At 49.0% G+C, this 21,930-nt stretch overlaps 1 protein-coding gene across 2 annotated transcripts in view; it reads right to left on the bottom strand.

Annotated features, from left to right (window-relative positions):
• The window catches only part of RPH3AL (rabphilin 3A like (without C2 domains)), a 40,275-nt gene extending 21,235 nt beyond the window's left edge, over positions 1-19,040 (bottom strand). For both annotated transcript variants that reach the window (XM_074923135.1, XM_074923134.1), the window contains exons 1-5: positions 18,974-19,040; positions 11,477-11,588; positions 9,977-10,120; positions 7,902-8,031; positions 3,348-3,434 (exon numbers count right to left, since the gene is read on the bottom strand). In XM_074923135.1, coding sequence (XP_074779236.1) covers positions 3,348-3,434; positions 7,902-8,031; positions 9,977-10,120; positions 11,477-11,553 — 438 coding nt within the window. In that variant the 5' untranslated portion in view covers positions 11,554-11,588; positions 18,974-19,040. The remainder of the gene's footprint in view (positions 1-3,347; positions 3,435-7,901; positions 8,032-9,976; positions 10,121-11,476; positions 11,589-18,973) is intronic.
• Positions 19,041-21,930: the final 2,890 nt, after the last annotated feature.

The raw sequence follows: 21,930 nt of genomic DNA on the forward strand, positions 1-21,930 counted from the left end.
TTCAGGAGGAAGAGATGCACTTCAGATGCAGGAGTATCTGTTGCTCCTTGGGGATGTTCCCTTTGCCAGAGGAACACGCAGGCTCTGTCAAATCCCAGCCATGCCAGAACACAGAATGTTCCTCCCGGTGCCTCTCTGGCAGCTCAGAGACCCTCACCCCACATGCACACGTCACACTCGGCAGCTCGAGTGCTGCCAAACGCACTGGTTTGCTTCTGGATGATTGGGACGCAGGCAGAATCCATTAATCACCTCCACTCTCCAGAAATAAGACAGTGTCAGAGCAACTTGTTCCTCATTGCTATGCAGCACAGCCTTCCCAGTGGAGGTTTTCAAGGAAACAGAAAGCAGCAAAGAACACTTTTGAATGGCTGAGGCTGGGATTCCCAAAGGGCTCTATGGGCATCAAGCATTCAACTCCAGCTGAAAGACTGATGTAAACAATAGCTTGTTACTTTGGTCTTCATTTTGACCCAGGCTTATGGACAATTTAATCATAACTGAAGCCAGCACAGATTCTGTCCACACAGCAAAAGGGGGAGATGACTACCACATGTCACTAAACTTATGCTAGCTTAAATCAAGCCTACAGGGATAAATAATAACAAGGAAGATGGGGAGATGAAAGCTTTAGCATGTATGATCAATGCCACACCCTGTAGCCGTTAGCTAGTATGTGTGAATGTCCAACCGACCATCTGGCTTGAGATCCTGCTGGGCCACAAGACTCCTGTGCTCACTCAGTGCATGGCAGAGGCTAAAGGGGACAATTTTAGTCCTAGCCTCTTGTCCCAGCCCGGTGACACTTCTTAACTCTAGCCAACATCACTTAGTCCATCCAGGTTTCCAAATGACCTCCCTTTCTCACTTCAGTGCCTGACAGTCTCCCAGTAACAGAGTTCAGAGCTTCACAAATATCATGCCCGAATAGCTTGAGCAGTGGTTCAGAAAACTAGATGGCGATCAAAGTGCTGATGTGGAGGGAATCACCTCGCTTGGAAACACACCACCTCATCACTCCCGCTGGGGGGGCACTCTGGACCAGCATCAGACACTCGCCCACTAGAGCTGGCCAGGTTTAGGGGCCTGACAAGTTGGGAGGTGTTGCCAGAGCTCAGTGGCCTGGGATAAGCCTACTTCAAGCATGTGTTTCGCTGGCAGGGGCTTGAACCTTGATCAGCCACACTGTGCATTCAGAAGGGGAGAGAAGAAGGGTGATACTGGTTTGCTACAGCATCACACAACCCAAAGTGCTTCAGTGCATTCCTGAAGCTCCCAGCCTGGATCCCAGGAAATAAAACGGGGCTGATACTTACTCACCATGCAGGGGATTCAGAGGTTAGAAAAGAGGATATCTGATCCCAAACATCCATCTGCACTCACTGATAGCATATATAACCTTCAAGAAAGAGCATGGCCAAATGGGTTTGGTCCAGAGCAGATGGCAATACAAGACAGATCCAGACCACAGAAACAGAAGACAACAAGGAACTGGTCATGAACATGAGCCCATGAAAAAAACTGGTAATTTAGTGCATGTCTTGTAATACCGTGACACCTGAACCTGCTTCAGGAACTGCACTAGTACCAGCCACCAGCCTGAGGCCCAAGAGACTCTTCCTCACACAGACTCTTAGGGAAGACCTATCAAAGCCACTTTCCAGGCATTTATTCCGATATTGCCTCAACTTCCTTGCCCTGGCTGACATGACTCAAGGCTTCTAATTCTCAATGCTTCCCTGCCTTCCCCCAAAATAAAAGCAGAGCTTGTGGGAAGACAGAGGGAATGTATGACTTGATGCCTGACTGCGTGTCCACACTGTGACCTTTCCAACCTTCTCCTGGCCAGAGCACCAGCACTACTGCAAACAAGGAAGGAGACAGACCTGAACCGACCTTTAAGAGAATCAAAAAAATAAAGATGAAGCTTAGAGCTGGGAGGTAAGATGAGGCTATTTTTTAGTTAGTCTAAGAGGGGAAAGTTCCATCCATTTTCATTAGGGAAGCACTTTGGCCGTATCTCAGGTTTCACGGAGACAGTGAGCTCTGAAGGTTACTGTACCCTAGTACACTGGCCACATGTAACACTTACTGGACAGGTTAATATTATTCTGTCCAGTGACCACAGCTCCTCATTGTTTTTATAAGAAATAAGAAAAATTATACAGTGTGGGATGAGAGAAAAATACAGAAAGAACAGAATAAAAGAAATAAAGTCAATTTTAGTCCCATACCCATCTCCCTGCAGAACACAGAAAATATCTTGACCTGCCTCACTCTCCCTTTTGGGACCTTCATTTGGAATTCAAAACATCTGGATGCTTCAGTGTATCAAATTATCAGCAACATCCAAGGAGCTGGAATGCTCTCTGCCTGCCCTGCTCACCCCCACACTGCTGCTCATAAGGTAAAGGGTGGCAGTGTCCATGTACTCCCTCATCTTATCTGAAGATGAACTTTGCAAGTGCTCCCACACAAACAATCCCCTCCTATGTAAAACCGAAGCAACACTGAGTTTCCACAACTAGTATAAAAAAACTTCAGCATCTCAAACACCTGCACAAATGCTCTCATTACACTTCAAAAAAATCGATTTAGCAGAGCACCCAGGTTTCACAGTTGGTTGCAGTGGTCAGAAATAGCTGCACTGAATTGATGTCCAAGGACCACAAGCAAAAGCCCAAAATAAACTGATGGGAACAAGTGAAAATCCTTCTGTAATCACAGAACAAATTCACTGACTTCACTTCACTGTAGAGCAGAGAGCCCTGATGTTGGCAGTGCTGGCTGGCAGACAAGAATTGAGGCAGGCCATTACTTCTTGCAGTGTAAAGTTAAGGATGAAGGATATAAAAATTTAGAGACCTGCATTAGAAGTCTCACACACTGGCAAGTTACAGGATTTTGCAGGCAGGGAGGAAAACAGACTTAAAAGCTGCAATCCTAGTTATTTTTAGAGGGACAAATATTGCAGCTATGCTCTAGATCTCTCCAGCTGTATTACAGAACCAGTGTTAGCCAAGTTTATTTGCCACTGAGCTAGGAGAAAAAGACCATGGCAGCAGAACGCAATAGCCTCTTTACTACCATAACTAGAAAAATTCCACAAAGCCATACAGGCTGCAGGGTCTGGTGTGTTTCTTACCCTCCATCCCCTCACAAACCAAAGCTGTCTCCACTGTGTGTATTCACTGAGCCTGTCTGGCCTCCAGCCAAGCCTCCCAAACCCCATCCCAAGCTCCCCTCCAAGTGCCCAGCCACAGGGAAGAGCCCATGCACACTCAGCACAGACTTGGGGCAGGTAGGCGCATGCTGCCGAGCCCCATCTCTCCACAGCTGTGTTTTACCTCTCTCTGTTCACTGCAGATCTTGCACAACCAAAGAGGACGTTTCTGGGCTCCACAGGTTTCTATTCCACACTTGGTGCAAACTTTCTGAAACAAGGAGGGGGAAGAACAAAACAAAAAGTGGCGTTAGCAACTCCCCACAACATATAGCCCTTGGGAAAGAGAAGGTCAAGAAGCATCCGTCAGAATAGTTCTGGTTTGCTTTCCTAAAAAACCCTAAACATGGCACAATTTTCTTATTTATCCTGGAGAACCACTGATTGCAGGAAGCCGTTTTAGGTCTGTATGGACATGAGACAAAGGCAAATCTACAGCACAGCCCTTGACTGCAGGACAAGAAGAGAACTGGACAGGGCAAATCAAACCCCATGACCAACAGGTGTGTTTCCAGAGCTTTTTTTTTTTAGTTCTTCTAAATCATAAAACTCAATCGCTGTGGTACGGAAAGCAGCAAGTATAAAACAAGAGCAAGTTTGTGCAAGACTGGAAATCCTCTCCTCCCTTCCCTCGCATACGTAGTCTTAAACCCCATGGTTTCCCCTCCATTTCAGCATGTGCTTGGCAGCTATTGATTTGTAGCTGCTTAGGAAGTGGGTACAACCATGCCTAAGTGCACATTTCCTGAGCAGAATGCTTGATAGCACCGCACGGCCTCTATTGCTGCACAAGGGAACTTTCATGTCTCCGCTGGCATTACAAGCCATTTACAACCTGAATCACCTAATATTATATAATGAAGCTGATGTGTATCAGGCTTGGCTTACAGCTTGAATGAGAAATTGGATGAATTCTTTGATCCTCACAGAGCAAAAGCCACTCACAAGAGGGCCCTGGAGAGCAAAACCTTGCTTAGAGAGACATGTGAATTTAATCTCCCCAGCTAAGGTTTTACAAATCCCCCTAACCTGCTCCTCCTCTGAGCCAGGAGGTCTGTGTCCAGGGACGAAGGTCTCAGTGACATCAACAACACTTCCTGAGGTGATGGCTTCACTGCATGAATAAACACACCCAACTGTTTTGGTCTGTCCCTGAATCAAGCTGCACAGAAAGCAGGAGGCAGCCCCACAGAGGTTGGTGCTCCTCTCCACCTCTCTGTTCCTGTCCTTGCCCTCATCCTCCCAGAGAAACAAGGTACAACTTATTGGGTCTGGTGCACCGATACTCAACGTGGTGTCATCCAAGCCGAGGGGGATTGCAGATGCCACCTGACCTACCCCACATTCTCCCTCCCTCAGACCAAAACCTGAGGGAGAAACTCAAATACCCTCAAAGATATCAATCCCCACACATATAGCGCATTCAAACACTCCCTCTAGTGGAAGTTTCCAAGCGATTTTATTTCTAGCCATAAATTTTGAAAGTTCCAATATAAACCGGGGCTTTCCTCCTTCCCTTCTCTGTAGACTAGCTGGAAAATTGAGCATCACTCACAACCCCTCAAAAGACGACATAAAAAAAAAAAAAAAAAATCAAGGACATTAAATGCAACTCCATTTCTCATTAAATACAAGATAAAGCACTTTCTTCTACCAGTACTTCACCTCCTATACATAATACTGATACCCTCTGCATGGTAAATGACACATTATGCTTTGTCTAACTGCTGCTATTTCTAACACATCTGGATTTGCATACATCTTTGTCTTGCCATAATGTATTTATTTCTAAGGTAATAAAAACTAATATTAAAAACATTCTTCATAAAACAGAAAGGGGAACTTAGAAAATTCATGCGGCTACAAGAAATCCAGAACCTCTATTTGTCAGAAGGGACTTGCTGAAGGTTAAGTTCTTTGCTACATTTCAGATGCATCATTACAACAATTCCTGTTATTGAATCAAACAGTCTGCAATGAGATGGTAACAGAGCCACGCTAGCAAGAAAAATATGAACTTTAAAAATCCATAATTCCCTGACAAGCCATTGCTTATTGCATACAGCACTGCACGAATGATGGATATCCCTGGATGAGAGGCAAGAAACTTAAAGTAACAGTCCACTTCATGTGCTCTGCCGAAGGGTTGACTGTTCCCTGACTTCACTTCACAACATTAAAAAGCAGGAAGGGGAGAAGCCCAGGGCACCCAGTCAGCATCATCCTGAGCTTGCACGCAGCTGAAAAGTGCACCCAAGCTGAAAGCAGCTGCAAAATGCACGTTGGAAAATAGGGTCTCACCTTAAATCAACCTGGATATGAATGCTCCTGAACTGCCCAACAGACTCCAAACAAGAAAGAAATAACCATTAAAAAAAACCCAAACCAAACAGCCCTTCTCTGGGGTTTTCTGGTCCTGGCCCTCCCAGAGACTTGGTCTCACACAGCCTCCCTAGCTGGGGGGGGGGTTACTACCCACAACAGAGCAGGGAAGTGTCTGAATCGGCTTTTGCCTCCTCATTAGTGTACGGGGCTCACAGGAAGGACGTTAGAAAGCACTGTGGCAATGTGACCTAGCTGGCTTCGGACAAGGTGAGAACAGAACCACCACGGGAAGGTGGCAGGAAAACAGCACATCCTGTTATTGCACATGCTTGAAACGCAGGAAGCAGCTAATTGCCTCCTGTCTGCCATCCAGCCCTTTGCCAGCACACAGAGCCCGTGCTCCTCTCCAGGAGAGCTGCCCTGTAGCTCCCATTCAAATCAGACCTTTCACTTCCCAGCACCTTACTGCTGCTTCCTTCCCCACCTCGTCCTAAAAAGCTACTTTCTCCCTGGCTTAGGACCCAGGGGTTCAAAGATTTGCATTTACTTTCCCAGTCACTGCCTTACAAGCAGTCTTCTGCATAACCCCTGCCTCAGCCAAGCCAAGCTACTTCCAGCACTTGAAAGTTGGCTACAGGAAAGCTGGGGAGGGATTCTTTATCAGGGACTGTAGCAAGAGGACAAGGGATAATGGTTTTAAACTGAAAGGGGGTTGATTTAGATTAGGTGTAAGGAAGAAATTCCTCCCTGTGAGGGTGGTGAGACACAGGGACAGGTTGTCCAGGAAACAGAAGTGTTCAAGGCCAGGTTGGATGGGGCTTTGGGCAACCTGAGCTAGTGGAAAATGTCCCTGCCTGTGGCAGGGGTTTGGAACTGGATGATCTTTAAGGTCCCTTCCCACCCACATCATTTTGTGACTCTATACTTCTGAAAATTGGATCCAGTGGAGGAACTCACTCGACAGCAAGGGCAGCACAGCTCATAGCATGTCCCTGCCCAGCAAGCACGTATGGAGGGATGCTGGGAGCTCAGTTCTGACTGCAAGGGGCATCCACCTCCCTTCGTCTCGTACAAGACCTCTAAACCCAGCAGGGTTGTAGCCAACTGTGGACTAGTGCAGGCCCAGCCTGGCAGCCTGCTCTGCATGAAAACAGCATCTCACGAACTCCAGCAGTGCCAGCACGAAAGGTTCTCCATCACGGCCCACATGGCTGCTTCACCACAGAGGTGCCAACACTGTACGGTAAAGGAGCAGGTTTTAGTCAGCGGTGTCCTGTGGGCTCCACGGGACATCTCAGTGACAGGGTGGGTGACACTGGCAAGTGTCTCCTTGGCTCCGGTAGCCACCAGGGACGAGTCAGCACAGGCTGCTCCCTGCCACCAGCAAGTCAAGACACACTCCTGCACCCTGAAGGTACCCTCACCTCTCCCCAGGCAACACGCTGAGACAGTCACTTACAGAGGTACCTCCCCAGGGAAAAATGGGCTTCAAGTGCAGGGAAAGCAGCCTCCCAGCAGAGGGAGGATAAGGTGGTTGGTTGCCTTGGAGATCATCATCTCCACAGCAATACAGATTAACCCCTTGGCTGCAGAGTCTAGAAGCAACAGTCGTCCCCCAGGGTGCAGACAGAACAGCAGCCTCCCTGAAAATTGATGCTGCCTTTCAAACAGCACCTGTGCAGTCCTGCCAATGACATACACAAACACAGGCAGTCACTGACGCACGGGCCAATTTGTGTGTCAGTGGTTACACCTTACACTGGTGTGGAACTTGAAGATGGACTTGAGTCCTCTGAAGAGAGGCGTTACTTGAAGGTCTAAGGGCAGACCTTGCAGGAAATAGGAGTTAAGCACACAGACTCTTACGGGTTGCCTCTGATGGCTGTACATTTCTGTCCCTTCTTCCACTCTGGAAATCCAGTGGGAATTTAAGCTTGAAGAACTCAGAGAGAAAATTTATACATGGTTATTTCTCATTTCTTCTGGAAAAAGTTGTTTTTTTCTAGTACAGGTTTGTGTACACCTCTTTTGTAAGACAAACCAGAAGGGTCTCTTTGTGAAAAAAAAAAAAAAAAAAATTAAAATAACAACAATGAAAATCCAGAGTGGGAGATGAAAGGGGGGCTGATGCACCCCATCTCAGCACTAAGTGCAGTTTAAGCACTTTAGGATCCCGAGGAATAAGATAACCAGGGTGCAAGAGAAAACCTGATGGTCTGACAGCACTGACCTAGACAAGTGGGGCTAAGATAAGCTAACTCTGCAGAACAATCTAGCTTCCAAGAGGCTTGGTGGCCTTTCCTAGACAGATCTGCTAGCAGGGACAGGCAGGAAGCTGTGTGACCAAACCCACCTTTTTGCAATCCTGACAAAAGACCGACGTGCTGCCCAGCAGCCCGAGCAGTTCACCGCAGAGCAGACACTGCGAGAGGCCATTCCCCATCACGTTCTTTCTCATGTTCTCCAGCCGCTCCACCAGGCGCCTGCGGGGGAAGAGGCAGATCAGAGGTCACAGCACTCACCTTGGAAGTCAAAGCGCGTGGTCCTGAGGCATGCCAGAAACCTGCAGCCCTGTGCTCCACCTACCTTTGCTGCTTCTGTGCAGTTCTGGGCCCCTTGCTGGGACAGTATGTACCTTCACTTCAGTCTCTGCACTCGATGTTTCCTATCAGCTGCTCTTCTCTTCAGGGGATACAAACCCCTGTAAATCAATCTACCAACACTCACCAATCCCAGAATAATCAAAACTGTGAATACCACCGAGAAGCCTGACTCAGCTAGGGGGTGCAGGGCAGACAGCTCTCAAGAAGGGCCTGATCCTATACCCTTCAGAAGTTCACTGTCACTGGGGCCACGCAGACTCAGCACACTGATTTCCTGCTTGTTGAGCAGGAAAAGCCTTAAGGGCTCAGATCAGGGCAAGTCAGACAGCACCAGAAAAGAGCAGAGGAGTTAGACTTGCCAGGTCCTGCTCCATTTCTACATATACTCACTGAAAACAGCACTGCAGGCACATGACTTGCCCACATCCCACTAGAAGCAGGAAGGCCAGACTGAAGCCATCAGACCAAAATGAGCCCAGCTGCAGTACAGGAAAGCCAGTAACTGCTCCCTGCTTCATTCGACAGCCCGCTTGGAAGGCAGGAAGCACATATGTATGCACAATGTCCATAGCAGCAGGACTACGAAAGGGAAGAAAGGCAGGATAGGCAATTAGGATGCAGGATGTGGAGAGCATGCAGAGCAAGGCTGCTGTCATAAGATCACTGCTTGGCAATCCTCAGGCATCCATTTGTCGATGGCAACAGTAACAGCCAGGCCATTTATCAGAGGCACCGAGCAGCTGCAGCCATGCGTGTGCATGAGGCTCAGGGACGAAACACAATCCTGCCATCCATGCAACCCCGTTCTCATTAGTGCTAATGTCCCATCAACCAAGTCCCGTACTGAGAGGAAGGCAAGGTCTGTTTGAAAGAGGTACTACCTATGGTGATGAGGTCAGACAGCACAGCCAGGCTGAGCCATCATTAGTGGATTTATGATCCTTGACTTCAGCACAAGAGAACTCCCAGGAGTCAACGACGGCATTTCAGAGAATGCTTCAGCACAGGAACAGCAACACTAATGCTTTCTGCAGCTACACCAACAACTGCACAGGAACGCTCGGTCCCTTGGGCTCGCTGCCCGCTTCTGGGGTCTCCCATACATCACACAAACATCACTGTCAGTTCTTGTTAGCACTCACTAATGTGCACTGCACAGGGACAGAGCGAAGCTGGGCCTGCTGGACACGGGCTGGGACTCACTGGGGTTTCCTGTCTCATGAAGACAAAACACTGCTGGGAAATGGGAAGGCAGTCAGTGTGGGATGATCACAGACACTGCTGAGGCCAGAGCTCCAGCAGGACTGAAAGCAAATGGAAATCTGCAGCAGCAAAAGGATGCCCATAAATTAAGTAATTCAAGCTAGCAAACCCCTTCCAGAGGGCTCAGCCAACTAGAACATAAACTCGTTCATTGCTCCAGGCAAAATCCCATGGGGCTGTGCTGCCAGCAGCGGTTTCTAAGCCATACTGTCCACTAGCCATGGGTGCAGCTGCGCAGCTCAGCACCTTCCCCAGCCTCTTCCAGAAACACTGGGACAGCTGCCTCAGCACAGGCTGCATTTACCAGGGACTGTGTCAGCGGCTGCAACCGCAGAAAGCCCAAAGGCTCACAGAAGGCACGAGAAAGGCTTGAGAGAGAAAGAAAACATCACATCCTTCCCAATGTTCATCACCTCCAAACAAGCAACATGGGAGGGGAAAACAACTGACCTAAGGGATGCTCTGACTGATGGAGGCTGAGCTCACGCAGCCAGGAGAGCCACTCCTCTGTCTGCACTGACCTTTCCTTCTGAGGGGAGGGGACAAATGAATGTGACTGTACCCAATGCGCTGCTGCTCGGTGATGTCCAATTTCTCTGCCTTGCGGATGACTTCCAGAATGACCTCAAGTTCCTGTGGGCTCAGAGCCTGCATCTTCCTCTGCTTCTCAGTCTGGAACGTGTGCACCGACCAGCCTGTCTGGAGCCTGTGGGAGGGGGTGGAGGGAAGAATTAAGCTGTGAAAGGAAAGCACAAAACCCCTGCCCTGCCCCACAGGCCCAACCTGCCAGGAACACAGAGCCCACAACAGCTTTGCATCAGAAAAGTCTGTTCCCTGGCTAACGCCCAAAGCAGGAGTCTCTTTCTCAGTGACCAGATCACCACGTCACTCCTCCAGTAGCAGAGTGCTACACTGCCTCTCTGTCTGCCCTCTCATTCCCCTTTCTGCTCCAGTCTGTATTTTACCACTTCATGTCCTCGCTCCTGTTTGACTCTGCCCATAAGGCAAACTAGCGCACCCAGGGCTGGCTATCTTGGGGGTACCCTTACATAGATGGGTGCTGATGCCAGACACCACAAACACCAACAACAGACTCCTGAACACGGGGATTACCCGCACCCTCCTCCCTCCAGACTACATGTTTCTAAGGTCCTCAGTTCAAACACACAAATCACCAGGCACGCTCGGAAATAAAAATTTGGCAGCTTCCTCCCTTGGTCTAAGCCCCTGCACAAGGGCTTCAGCAAGTCACTTCCCTCCGTGCCTCACACACAGCAGCTGACATATCTCCTCCTTAGCTCACTTGGGAACGGGCGGGAGCTTTCACAGCTCAATTAATTACCATTCAGTAGGGGTTTAGAGGTCACTGGATAAAGTCAGGGCTGTTAGCAGAATGCAGGGCACTACCAGAACAGCTGATAATGAGGCTTTCAGGTGAAGGCTGGAGAAGTGGCAGTGGTGTGCACTGTTCACAGTCAGGCAGACCCCTCAGACACAGGGTGACCTCCTATTTTCTAACACTCTGCAGCAGGCTGACCCCAGAGTTTCAGACGAGAGCAGAGGTGGCAGTGGCATGGTGCTGGCTGCCAGAGAAGGAAAGCATCCAAGAAACAATTCTAGCGCTTGACTCATCTCCATCCCTTTTGTCTAGGTTATGCAGTAATTTAACTTCAGGGGAAAATGAGATCAAATGACAAGTTCCTAAAACAAAAGAATGCTGGCAGGTGGGGGATGCTATCAATTATATTTAGGGTGCTGCAGAGATACAAGCTTGCTTCCGAACCCCTGCTTTCACCCAGGGGAGGGCTGGTGGGATGGCCTCCCACCACACACAGCCCCACTGCAAACACCACTCAGGCTGGCAGCTCCGAGCAGCAGCCAAGCACCGAGCCCCAGCTTAGCAGGCTCCGAGCGCACCCCAAAGGCACACTTCTGGGTTACAGAGGGGTCTGTGTGACAGGCAAACCCCTGTGGATGAGGCCAGTGCTCCACACAGATCCCATGAGACCATTCAGGCCAGAGCTGAGGCTGGAAGGAGAGGAGGCGGCTGGTGAGGACTCACTTGGCACGCAGTGCCAGCTGCCGGTCGTTGGGGCACACCCACTGGCCTGTCCCGCTGCCAAAAATCGTGTCAGCCATGGCACCAGGCTGGGGAGGAGAGGCAGGGATCACACCTGTAAGAATCAAACACAGCGCTGAGCACAGCTGCCACTCCACCCTCAAGAAAGCTCAGGGCAGCACTTGGCACAGCCTTATTAACCATCCCGACAGGCCGCTCTTCTGGCAAGCAAAACAGAGGTGATCTGCTGGCACCGCACACGGTGGAAGCAGACAGACTCTCACCCACAGACAGCGATAAAAACATACCACCGTCCTCATAAAATATAAGCCAATAAATACCTTCAAATACCTTGAAGGCAAGGCTGCAAGTCTAGATTTTATGGTACTCTGAAAAAAAAAGCTAGAGACCCTTTGTCAGTTCTGATTTTTCATTTCAAACTAGAAAAAAGCACTGTTTGTAAGAATAATCTCTGCCCCATCACTTCTAGAGCCCCAGCGCTGCAGCACTGACAAAGCAAGCCACTCTAAAGGACACAAAGAAGGTACAGTTGCTTTTTTTTACCTCTTAATGGGGTAACAAACAAAAACCCACGCGACAATCAGCATGAATAGTGGCAAGTCATTTCGTTCATTAAAACTGCCTCCATAATAGCTTGATATTTATAACTACAGCCTACAATAGCAGCTTGTTTGCATTCTCTGATGTTTAAGACAGCACCTCTTGCAGCAGATCTCCTACTGTGGCTCCTGTAACCAGCATGGTCACACCACTAATTCCTTGTGTTCAATGACAATTCCCCAGTGAACTGATCAGTAGAGGCAACGAGCCAGCTTCCACACACTCGTGGGAGAAATGCAGCCCCAAGAGAGACTCTGCAACTAAGCAGTTCTGAGTCCTACCAGCAGCTCAGGTGAACAGAAAGCACCAAGGGACAGGCACAGCCAAAAGATTTCAGTGGAGGCAAAACTAGTCTTGATGTTCCAAGCTTTTCTCCAGCTGGATTTGCTCTCCAGCAGAGCAAGTGTCTCACAAGCCCTAATGCATAAATTTCCAGGTATTAATACTTACCTTCCCCAGAACAGACACTTGCCAGCTTTGAAGCCATACCTGCTGGGCAGAGATAACGTGTTTAATGCTGTTTGGCAAACACAAATCAGATACTATAGCAGGCAAGGTATATCACCTGCCAACTGTGTGGTAGTTCCCAAGAAAACACATGTTCCAGTCTCAATCCACAGCACACTTCCTCCAGCAGTGCCCATGGTGCAGCGTGCTGCACCTACGCTTGCTATCTGTCAGCACACCCAGAACTTGCTGCTCTGTGCCAGGCTCAGAGGCATCACAGCCTGCACGGCCTTGGCCCTCTTACCCAGGCAGGCACGCAGCTTGTGCAAAGCAATCTCCCTCTCCCTACGCTGAGCTCACATGTGCCACACACGCCGCACTCACCTGCCGGCACAGAAACGCTAACCTGTATTGGAGAACTGACAGCTATCTCCTGCCAAACCCCACGTCAGCCTTGAGAGTCAAAACAGTCACAACAGACCAGTTCCCTCCTCTTCGACCATCCAATTTCTTGAGAGAGTCTGAAGACAATAGGCAGGAGAGGAGGAATTCCACATGAAACACAGACTTCTGTCAGTGCAGGGGTACAGATGTATAAAAAGGGTGAAGACTCGTAACGATTGAGCATAATGCTCAGCAGCACAGTCCAACTGTACAGCAAAGCGAGGCGTAGAGGAGATGGGAGGCTGCAGCCGAGGTCTGGCAAAGAGGGTTGAGACAGCAAGGGCATACAGAAACGTCACACAAAATTTTTTAAAACCCTTACTACATTAGTTAAGGTGATTGCTTTTGAAAGGGATGGTCCCTCGAAGAAATCCTTGAACGCTGGCATCTTCAATTTACCAACTACTTTCCCTGCTCTGCTCAGTGCCATACATGCCGTGGGCTTGCATTTCCATTTTGTCCCAGAACACCTCCTGCTCTTTTCATCTTCACGATCTCAAGCGAGGAGAGGAACGCAGTCCCCGCACACGTCCCACAGCAGCTCACACGCAGGGGAGCAATCAAGCATTAACAGCAAAAGAATACGGAGGCTCCCGCCCCCGGGCCAGTGTTAAAAGCAGATAGAAACTCCAAACAGAATGGCTAACCTGGGATTTTCCAAGCCTGTGATGTGTTGCTACAGGATTATATGCACATATAGCCCCCCACACAAATGCATATATTAAATTACTCTTCAGATATACCATGTACTCTTCCCTCCCACTCTCGCACACCTGAAGGACTGCACAGCCCACACACTCAGTGTCCGCTGGCGAGGCTGAACGCACACAACCGCACCGATGCTTGGCAGCTGCAGGATGTTTAGCACAAAACCTAGAGCTGGAGGTGAGCCCCGTACCATGGTCAGGGCAGAGGAGTTTGCTTTGCCAGCAGCTGTGCTTTCCGGGTGGAAAGCAGTGCTGAATACATCTGCCCCTCCTCTGCAGAGCTTTATCTGCTCTAACAGAGCCAAAGGCAAGTCACAACAGAGCCCATCAGCTCATTCTCAGGAGAGACCTAAACACATTCTCCAGCCTCATACCACAGTGCACTTTTCTCAGCAGGACTGAAAAAAACCAAGCAATGTCATGCTCTTTTGCCTCTTGTTACTCAGCATACGCTTTCTGTTCTCCACCATTGCCTGAGCAGCATTTGCAAAGAGAGAAGCAAAACGAAACACAGCCTAGAGATCCATCATATCCCAAAACAATCCTCAAATAGATCATTCCCTAAAATATTTACAGGAGCATTTTCTTTCGGCAGCACTGGGTATCTGCTGCTCCCTCTGATGTAAACAGGCATTGCAAGTGGCTTTGCACCTTTGCCTCTGAAAAAAGCCCAGTGTGGTTTGACACAACTACCCCAGAGAAGGAAACAAGAATGACATGGGAATGCAGGCCACAGTCTACTGGGGCAGAAACAGGAGCACTAGCAGGGCTGGAGGGAAAGGAGGAATATCTTGCACAGCCATGGGAACAATGCCACAGAGAAATGGTACCAGAATCTAGAAGGCATGAAGCATCCTCCCTCTTATCTCTGTACAGGACAAGAAGTACGGTGGAATCAGCCTAATCAGAAACACCAAGATAGCAAAAATCACGCCAGCCTGGGGAGTCACTTCTACGGGCTGTGGTGAAACATCCCTCTCTTGCAGTCAGCCTCTACTGCATTCTCTCTCAAAAATACTCCAGTTAGCACCTACCTCACCGAGCCATCCCCTCCCTGTCCTCTGCTTCTCTCAACAAGCTAACAAAGGGCAGAAGGAGCCAGTCTCTAGAGGTGAGAGAGCAAGAAAAACCCACAGCTCTTGGCCTAGCTGCAAGTACAATGCATACAGAATAAAGGGGAAGCACAAGTACAGAAAGAAAAACTTCCAAGATTCTGCTTTTTACCTGAATTAAAAGGAAGCTCTTATCGATACTCTATGACCTGCTTTAAAAACACTCCACCTGTTTGTTCCTTTCCTATGATGGAGGAAGTCATGTGAAACAAAACCTCATTAAATCCGAGTCCACCTGGCTGCCCTTGGCACAGAAGGGGAGCGCTGCAAGGAAGGAGCGCTGCCCGCGGCGAGCCAGCCCTGTGCATGGGGCCAGGAGCCTTTCGGAGGAGGCATAACTGAGCACATCTCTGCCTGCAGCTCTGATGTAGCGCTGCTTCTGCTGCCTCCATGATGAGACTTTTACTCCGCAGCCAGAGAACAAGGCACCTGAGAACAGGACTTCAGCTGTGAGGGAGAAGTCTTCTGGTGGGGTCTGAGCAAAGGGAACAGCGGCAGGGTCATGCTGCTGATTTGGCCCCACATCCCTGCAGAGTCACCACAAGACAGCAAAGTGAGCAGGATCTCACAAGCAGGAAAGCTGGGGAGGGATTCTTTATCAGGGAGCGTAGCAAGAGGACAAGGGATAATGGTTTTAAACTGAAAGGTTGATTTAGATTAGGTGTAAGGAAGAAATTCTTCACTGTGAGGGTGGTGAGACACTGGAACAGGTTGCCCAGGAATGGAAGTGTTCAAGGCCAGGGTGGATGGGGCTTTGGGCAATCTGGGCTAGTGGAAGGTGTGGAACCTTACTAACAGAGCAGTCGTAACAGGCCATGCCAAAGGTCCAGTGAGCACAGTACCTGGTATCTGACCAGCTCCAAGAGCAGATGCTTAAAGAATAGTCTTGGATCATGCACTCCCCGAGCCAGGCTGTTGCTCTGTATTTAACACCCTTAACATTCTTCTGTCCCAAATTTATCAGCTTGCTTTTTCAGCTCATGGCCACTTTTAGCATCATGTTGCTACACCAAGTCCCTTCCCCACTCCTCCACCTCAAATACCTTGACTAAATCAAATTTAAAACTGAAGGGTCTTGCTGACATTGAGGTAGTCACTGTGGTAGCAAACAGCTCCTCACAGCAGCAAAAGCACAGCCTGCACAAGCCCTCCTGCAGCTGGGCTGATTAGAGGTGCCCGTAAAACATTAATTCCTCAGAGCCCTACAAACACAAAAATGTCCTGCACAGGCCCATAAGGAACTCTCCAGTCAGCGTTCATTCGCCTGGTTATTTCAGCTAAGCAGTTTGTGTTTATATTAATTTGTTTTTTATAGGAAATTAACTAGGCAATTATTTTTTTTAAATACTTCATTTAAAAAATAAAAATTACACAGTTGGCCAGAGACAAGTTCCCAATTCCCAAGCTGAGCTGTGCTGGTGTAATTAACTCACTTGCTTTGAGGAAGTCACCTCCCTCAGGACTCCCAGTTTGCACCAGGTACCACACTGTCCTGTTTATCCTTTTAGCGCTACTCCCTCCAAGAGGCAGTGTAATTACTCTCTGCTCCATGCACCAGACCCCATTATCCCTGGGAAACCTTAGCAACTAAGTGAGTGTTTGCTCTTGTTGCTATGACAGAGGATAAATGACTAGCAGAGATAGATAAGGTTAACCCAGCTTCTGCCTCCCGCCCACCACCAGCCAGTCCCTTTTCTTCCCCAACACTAGTCGCGCAGCAGGGAGACAAGTGTGAGCAGGCAGGGAAAGGCCATTTAGTCCAGACACAAGTCTTCCCCTCATGTTTTAAAGATCCTACTGCCACAGTTGTACTTCAAAGCACACGTCTATTTTGAAGCGACAGAATAACCCTTGGGGCTGTAAAAGTGTGGCAGAAGACACAAACTTGACTTTCAAGATACAGCCAAGTCTCAGAGCCAGAGGAGAGCTGGGCCTGCTGTACAAGTGGTACCCCTAATCAGGGCTTTATAAAAGTTTTTCCTCACACACAAACCACTTAGAACTGCCCCTCCACACCTACAACTAACAGTTTGTCAGCCCTTCCAGCAAAAAGGAGCCTGCATCGACATTTCACAGGGGCTAAGCAGGTGGGAAACACGAGCACAGCAGAGCAGAGCGATCCCCATCCCCTTCCTGCTCCCCACCCTCAGGAAGGGAGAGAGCTGGGCCGGCGCACAGGGGCACAGCTGAGAAACAGCCTCTTGCCATTTCCTACTGCAACAAATCCCTACAACAGCACAAGCTCTTAACAGATGGAGAGCCCGGCGACACAAGGAATTCAGTACAATCAGACTTGACTTGCAGCTCTGCAGCTTGGGCCAACAGAGACGAGGAAAGCACAATGTCCAAATAAACATCGCAAAACCTTGGCAAGCTTTGGGACAACAACTTCAGAACCCAATCAGACAGACTTTCTCCAGGCTGTCTCACCATGAAAGCTTAATCTAAGCAGTACCAGTGCCAGCAAAATAGGGAAAACCTCATTCAGCACCATGTATTTGGATGTGGTTGGCCTAGCCCAAATTAAACAGAAACCAGCCACAGTACATAGAAAGTGAGAGGTGTCATTACCACATAAAGTCAGCTTCGAAAGTGAGGATGAGGTTTGGGGGGTAAACAAAGACGGTTCCCATACACAGGAGGTGCTTCCCAATCCTAGCAGCAGTGGCAAAAAGTCTAACTGCTTTAAAGACAGAGCTTGTTAAAGACCTGATAAAATACAATGCCCTGGAGGTCCACACCAGTCCTAGGAGTGCGAAGATAAAATCAGCTCTACAGGAAAACTGACGTACAGCACCAACAATCCTGTATTAATGAGAGGCACTTATTAGCGTGGCTACTTGATATATGGGAACTTGATACAAGAACCAGGTCTTGCCCAAGCAAAGCAGTCTTCTGGCTCCCCAGCACCCTAGGATGCCGGGGAGGAAAGCCAGCACTCTTCCACCTGCCAAGGTGTACCTTTATTTATCAGACTTTGGCCTTATTTCCTTCTGATCCCCAGCCAGGCAGGTGCAGTTGTGCAAAGTGAATAATTCATGAAGACAGCAGGCTCTTTCTGACTCACTTCTGGGGCAGGTTGATCTGGCATAGGCCTAAGAGAAGCAAATTAGCATCTAAATGGCCAATTAGAGAGACTCATTTCGCTATTCTGGTATGTTAAAAAGCTCAGTAGGCCTTCTTGGGCTGGAGGTTGGCAGGGTGGAATAGGCACCTCCCAGCCTCCAGAGAAGCATCAAATTTCTTAGAAAGAACTGGACATAGGAGGGAAGTACTGAGCACGGGCCAGCCCAGCATTCGTCAAGGAATCCCTTGCCGGAGAACTGCATGCCAGCCTATTTTATGGGTAACCTCAAGTGAACCAGTAAAAGCACAGTTCATGGCCAGCAGAGAAACTCTGCTGAGCAGCCTGACCCCAGACCTTGCCAAAAACTCGCCATCCAGCACAGCTCCCAGCCACAGGCCTGCCATCACATCTGGAGAATGAACCAGCCTCTCTCAGCATCCTTAAGCTGGACTGTTGGTTTTAGGCATCCGAGGAAGCCTAAAACACCACACAAGCACAGCCAGCAGTAACTCCAAGACCTTTATCAACCTGAACGCTGTTGGTACAAGCCAAAAGAAAGCCATGGACTTTGACCAGGCAATGGGGAGTACCTGACCTGAGCTGCACCAGACTGAAAACCCCGGTGGTGGGCACAGGGCGTCGTTCCCCCTCACACGCACAGCAGCACCCATCACGCTTTGACACAGCACCCAGAAGAACTGTGACCATTCATCAGCCACGAGATGCACATGGCTGCTCCCACCCAACGCCACGCACAAGCTCTCAAGAGCACGCTGAGGCTGGGAATTTTTTCGATGGGAAACGTCACTTGCAACCCCCCCACTTCTGGCTTGCTCCTCCCTCACACTGTTACCTTCAGGGGGCTGAATTCCACCCAAATTCAGCCGTGGGCACTTCGCCTTGCTGTGTTGCTGGGCGGCTTTCAGCAGCACCCGTGGAGCTCCGGGTGTGGGTGCCCCAGAGCCGCCCCCCCCCCCCCGGGAAAGCGCAGGCCCCGGCCACCGCGGTTTACGCTGCGGGAGCCCAGGCAGCCGGTACGCGCCAACACCTCAAACTCTGCTTAAAACTCCGCACGAAGCGCCCGCCCGCCCCGCGCACCCACCTGTGCTCCGGCCTCGGCAAAACCCCCGACCGGCTCCGCCACAGCTGGGACGCGGCGCGGAGGCACCACACACACCCCCCCCGCCGCCTCCTCCGCGGGACAACGCGGAAACGGAGCGGAAAGGGCGCGCACGGGCCGCGCCCCCCCCCCCCCCGGCACCGGCCGCGCCCCCGCCGGCACGGGCGCCCCCTGGCGGCGCCGCAGCCAAAGCCCGGCCTGGAGCGTTAGGCAGAGCCCAAACCCCCTTCAAACGAACCCAAAAACTATAAACAAGGAAAGGCGGTAGCAAAAAAAAAAAAAACAAACCCAACTGAAAACAAACAAAAAACCCCACCCAAACCAACCTGACCAAACTCCCCAAATCAAGCCAAAACAACAAAAAAACCCCAAGTCCCCCCCCCCGCAACAAAACACAAATCCACCCAAACAAAACAACCGCCCCAAAATAACAAAAAAATACAAACCCAAAACAAAAAAAACCCCGCCCGAACCAAATTGCCCCCCAAAACCCCCCAAAAACCCCAAGCCTCCCCCAAACAAAACGGAAACCCACCCAAAGAAAACAACCCCCCAAAACAAAACCTCAAAGCAACGAAAAAATCCAAAGCCTAAACAATTAAAAAAACCACAAAATGCAAACACAACCAAACTGCCCACCCCCCCCAAAAAAAACCCACCCCCCAAAGCAAAACACAATTCACCCAAACAAGAAAACCAAAACAAACAAAAAACCCTCAAACCAACAAAAATTTCCAAACCCTAAACCAAAAAAGCCCACAAAATGCAAACCCAGCCAAACCAAACTGCCCCAAACCAAAAAATAAACCCAAAACAAGAAAAAAAAATCTCCTCAAAACAAAACACAAACCCACCCAAACAAAACAAACCCCCAAAGCAAAAGAAAAAAGAAACAACAAAAAACCCCAAACCAAAATCCCACAAACCCAACCAAACCAAAAAAACCCCACCTCAAAATCAAAAAAAACCCCAAATCAACATAAAAACCCCAAACTAAAATAAAACCACACACAAACCCATACAAACAAAACAAACAAACAAAACAAACCCACCCACCCCTTCAAAAAAAAACAACCTACCAACCAAACAAACAATCAAAAACCTCACAGCAAAAAACACCACCACCACAAAAAGGAATTTTGCAGGGGGGGGAAAAATAAGTAATCAAAACAGGAGCATTCCATAGCAAAGCAAGGTGACCTGATGGGATGGGGACAACCAACGGGAGCAAGTAACTTCTGAAAATTAAAGACCCAAAACCTGCAGAGTGATGGAGTAACAGACACCAGCTACAGAAGGCTGCCTGGGATCAGCTGCAAAATTTGGTGGATCCAACGTGGATCCAGCATGAACCCAACATGGGCCCAACATAGACCCAACATGGGCTCAATCTGGACCCAATGTGGACCTAACTTGGACCCAAGTGGACCCAGCGTGGACCCAACGTGGACCCAACATGAGCCCAGCGTGGACCCAACGTGGACCCAACATGAGCCCAGCGTGGACCCAACATGAGCCCAGCATGGACCCAACATGGGCTCAATCTGGACCCAACATGGACCCAAGTGGACCCAACATGGACCCAGTGTAGGCCCAGCTTGGACCCACTGTGGACCCAAGTGGAACCAAGTGGACCCAACGTGGACCTAACTTTGACCGAGTGTGGACCCAACATGTACCTAACTTTGATCCAACATGGACTCAATGTGGACCCGGAATGGACCGAGCGTGGGCCCAACGTGCCAAGATAACCCAGCCAACCTGCTTCAGCCAACTCACTGCAGGTGAGCGAGGGACCAAGACACTCTGTGACTTTTCTTCCACTTTCAACAACTGCTTGTAACCCGTTTGCTCATGCTTCATCGCAATCGGACACGTCTCGCCTTGCATTTTGTAAAGCTGTACAAATTAATTACTGTCCTGTGCAGCACAGGGAGGGTGGGGAGGGGGGAGCAAAGCCCTTGGTGAAGTGACAGCCTGGGATCATACGGTGAGTCGACAGAAAATCACAGGAAAACAATTATCCCTTTGCACTAGCCTGTGAACACAGAAATTAGGGCTCATCACTGTCTAAATGTCCAGTGGATGGAGTGAGTAAATTTGCCATGTGACAGAAAGGGAGAGAGGGAAAAAGAGAGAAGGAAAATAGAAAGGGAAAATAAATTCTCAGTCTGTGTTTTTACTGCCTGTTCAGAACCTGCTCTTGAGAAACCTGGTGGTGCTGCAAGCCCCATCACTTCCATACATCCACAAAACCTCAGGATAAGTTCAGGGACCCTAAGCTACCTTTTACCTAAATCAAATTCAAGCCTGAGTATGTATTTTTCTTTTTGTCTTAGGTAAGTGTTGAAAAATCCATCAGAGGAAGCAGCATTTGCATTAATGCAGAGCCTGTATTACTGTGAAAGAAAGCACTCGAACATGACATTTTGCACCAGGATAGTTCTCCACACAGTCAATAATATAAATAAATTAAACACACGGTTCCGCCAACTTCAGGAAAAAGATAAATTATGTTATTTAACCAGCTGCACTGGCAACAGCAAAGGACTCACATCTCAGAGCTTGTATCCATTCTGCTGTTGAATTTGCTCTTCAGGATCCCCACAGAACCACAGATGCTTTGGAGTCCAACTGCAAGGCTGGGCCTTGATAGCTAGAAGCCACAGAGAATAAATATGACATTACATTAAAAATTTAAAAAGGCTAAATATGAGTTTTATCTTGATAGCATGAAGTCAGTTTTTAATATACTCGTTTCTCAGAAAGCAGGCACTTCCACCCAAAGAACCCTTCAAAATCTCTCTTTTATCGGTGATGGGTTTCACTGAATTATTCACCAGATCACAGCTGCCAGAGATTCTAAATACACACATGACAAGGCCTGTAACGGAGAGCAACCTCCTCCTGCAGACCTATCAGGGATGCTGACAGTTGCG

Source organism: Athene noctua, chromosome 19, assembly GCF_965140245.1.
Source record: "Athene noctua chromosome 19, bAthNoc1.hap1.1, whole genome shotgun sequence".
NCBI classification, from domain to species: domain Eukaryota; kingdom Metazoa; phylum Chordata; class Aves; order Strigiformes; family Strigidae; genus Athene; species Athene noctua.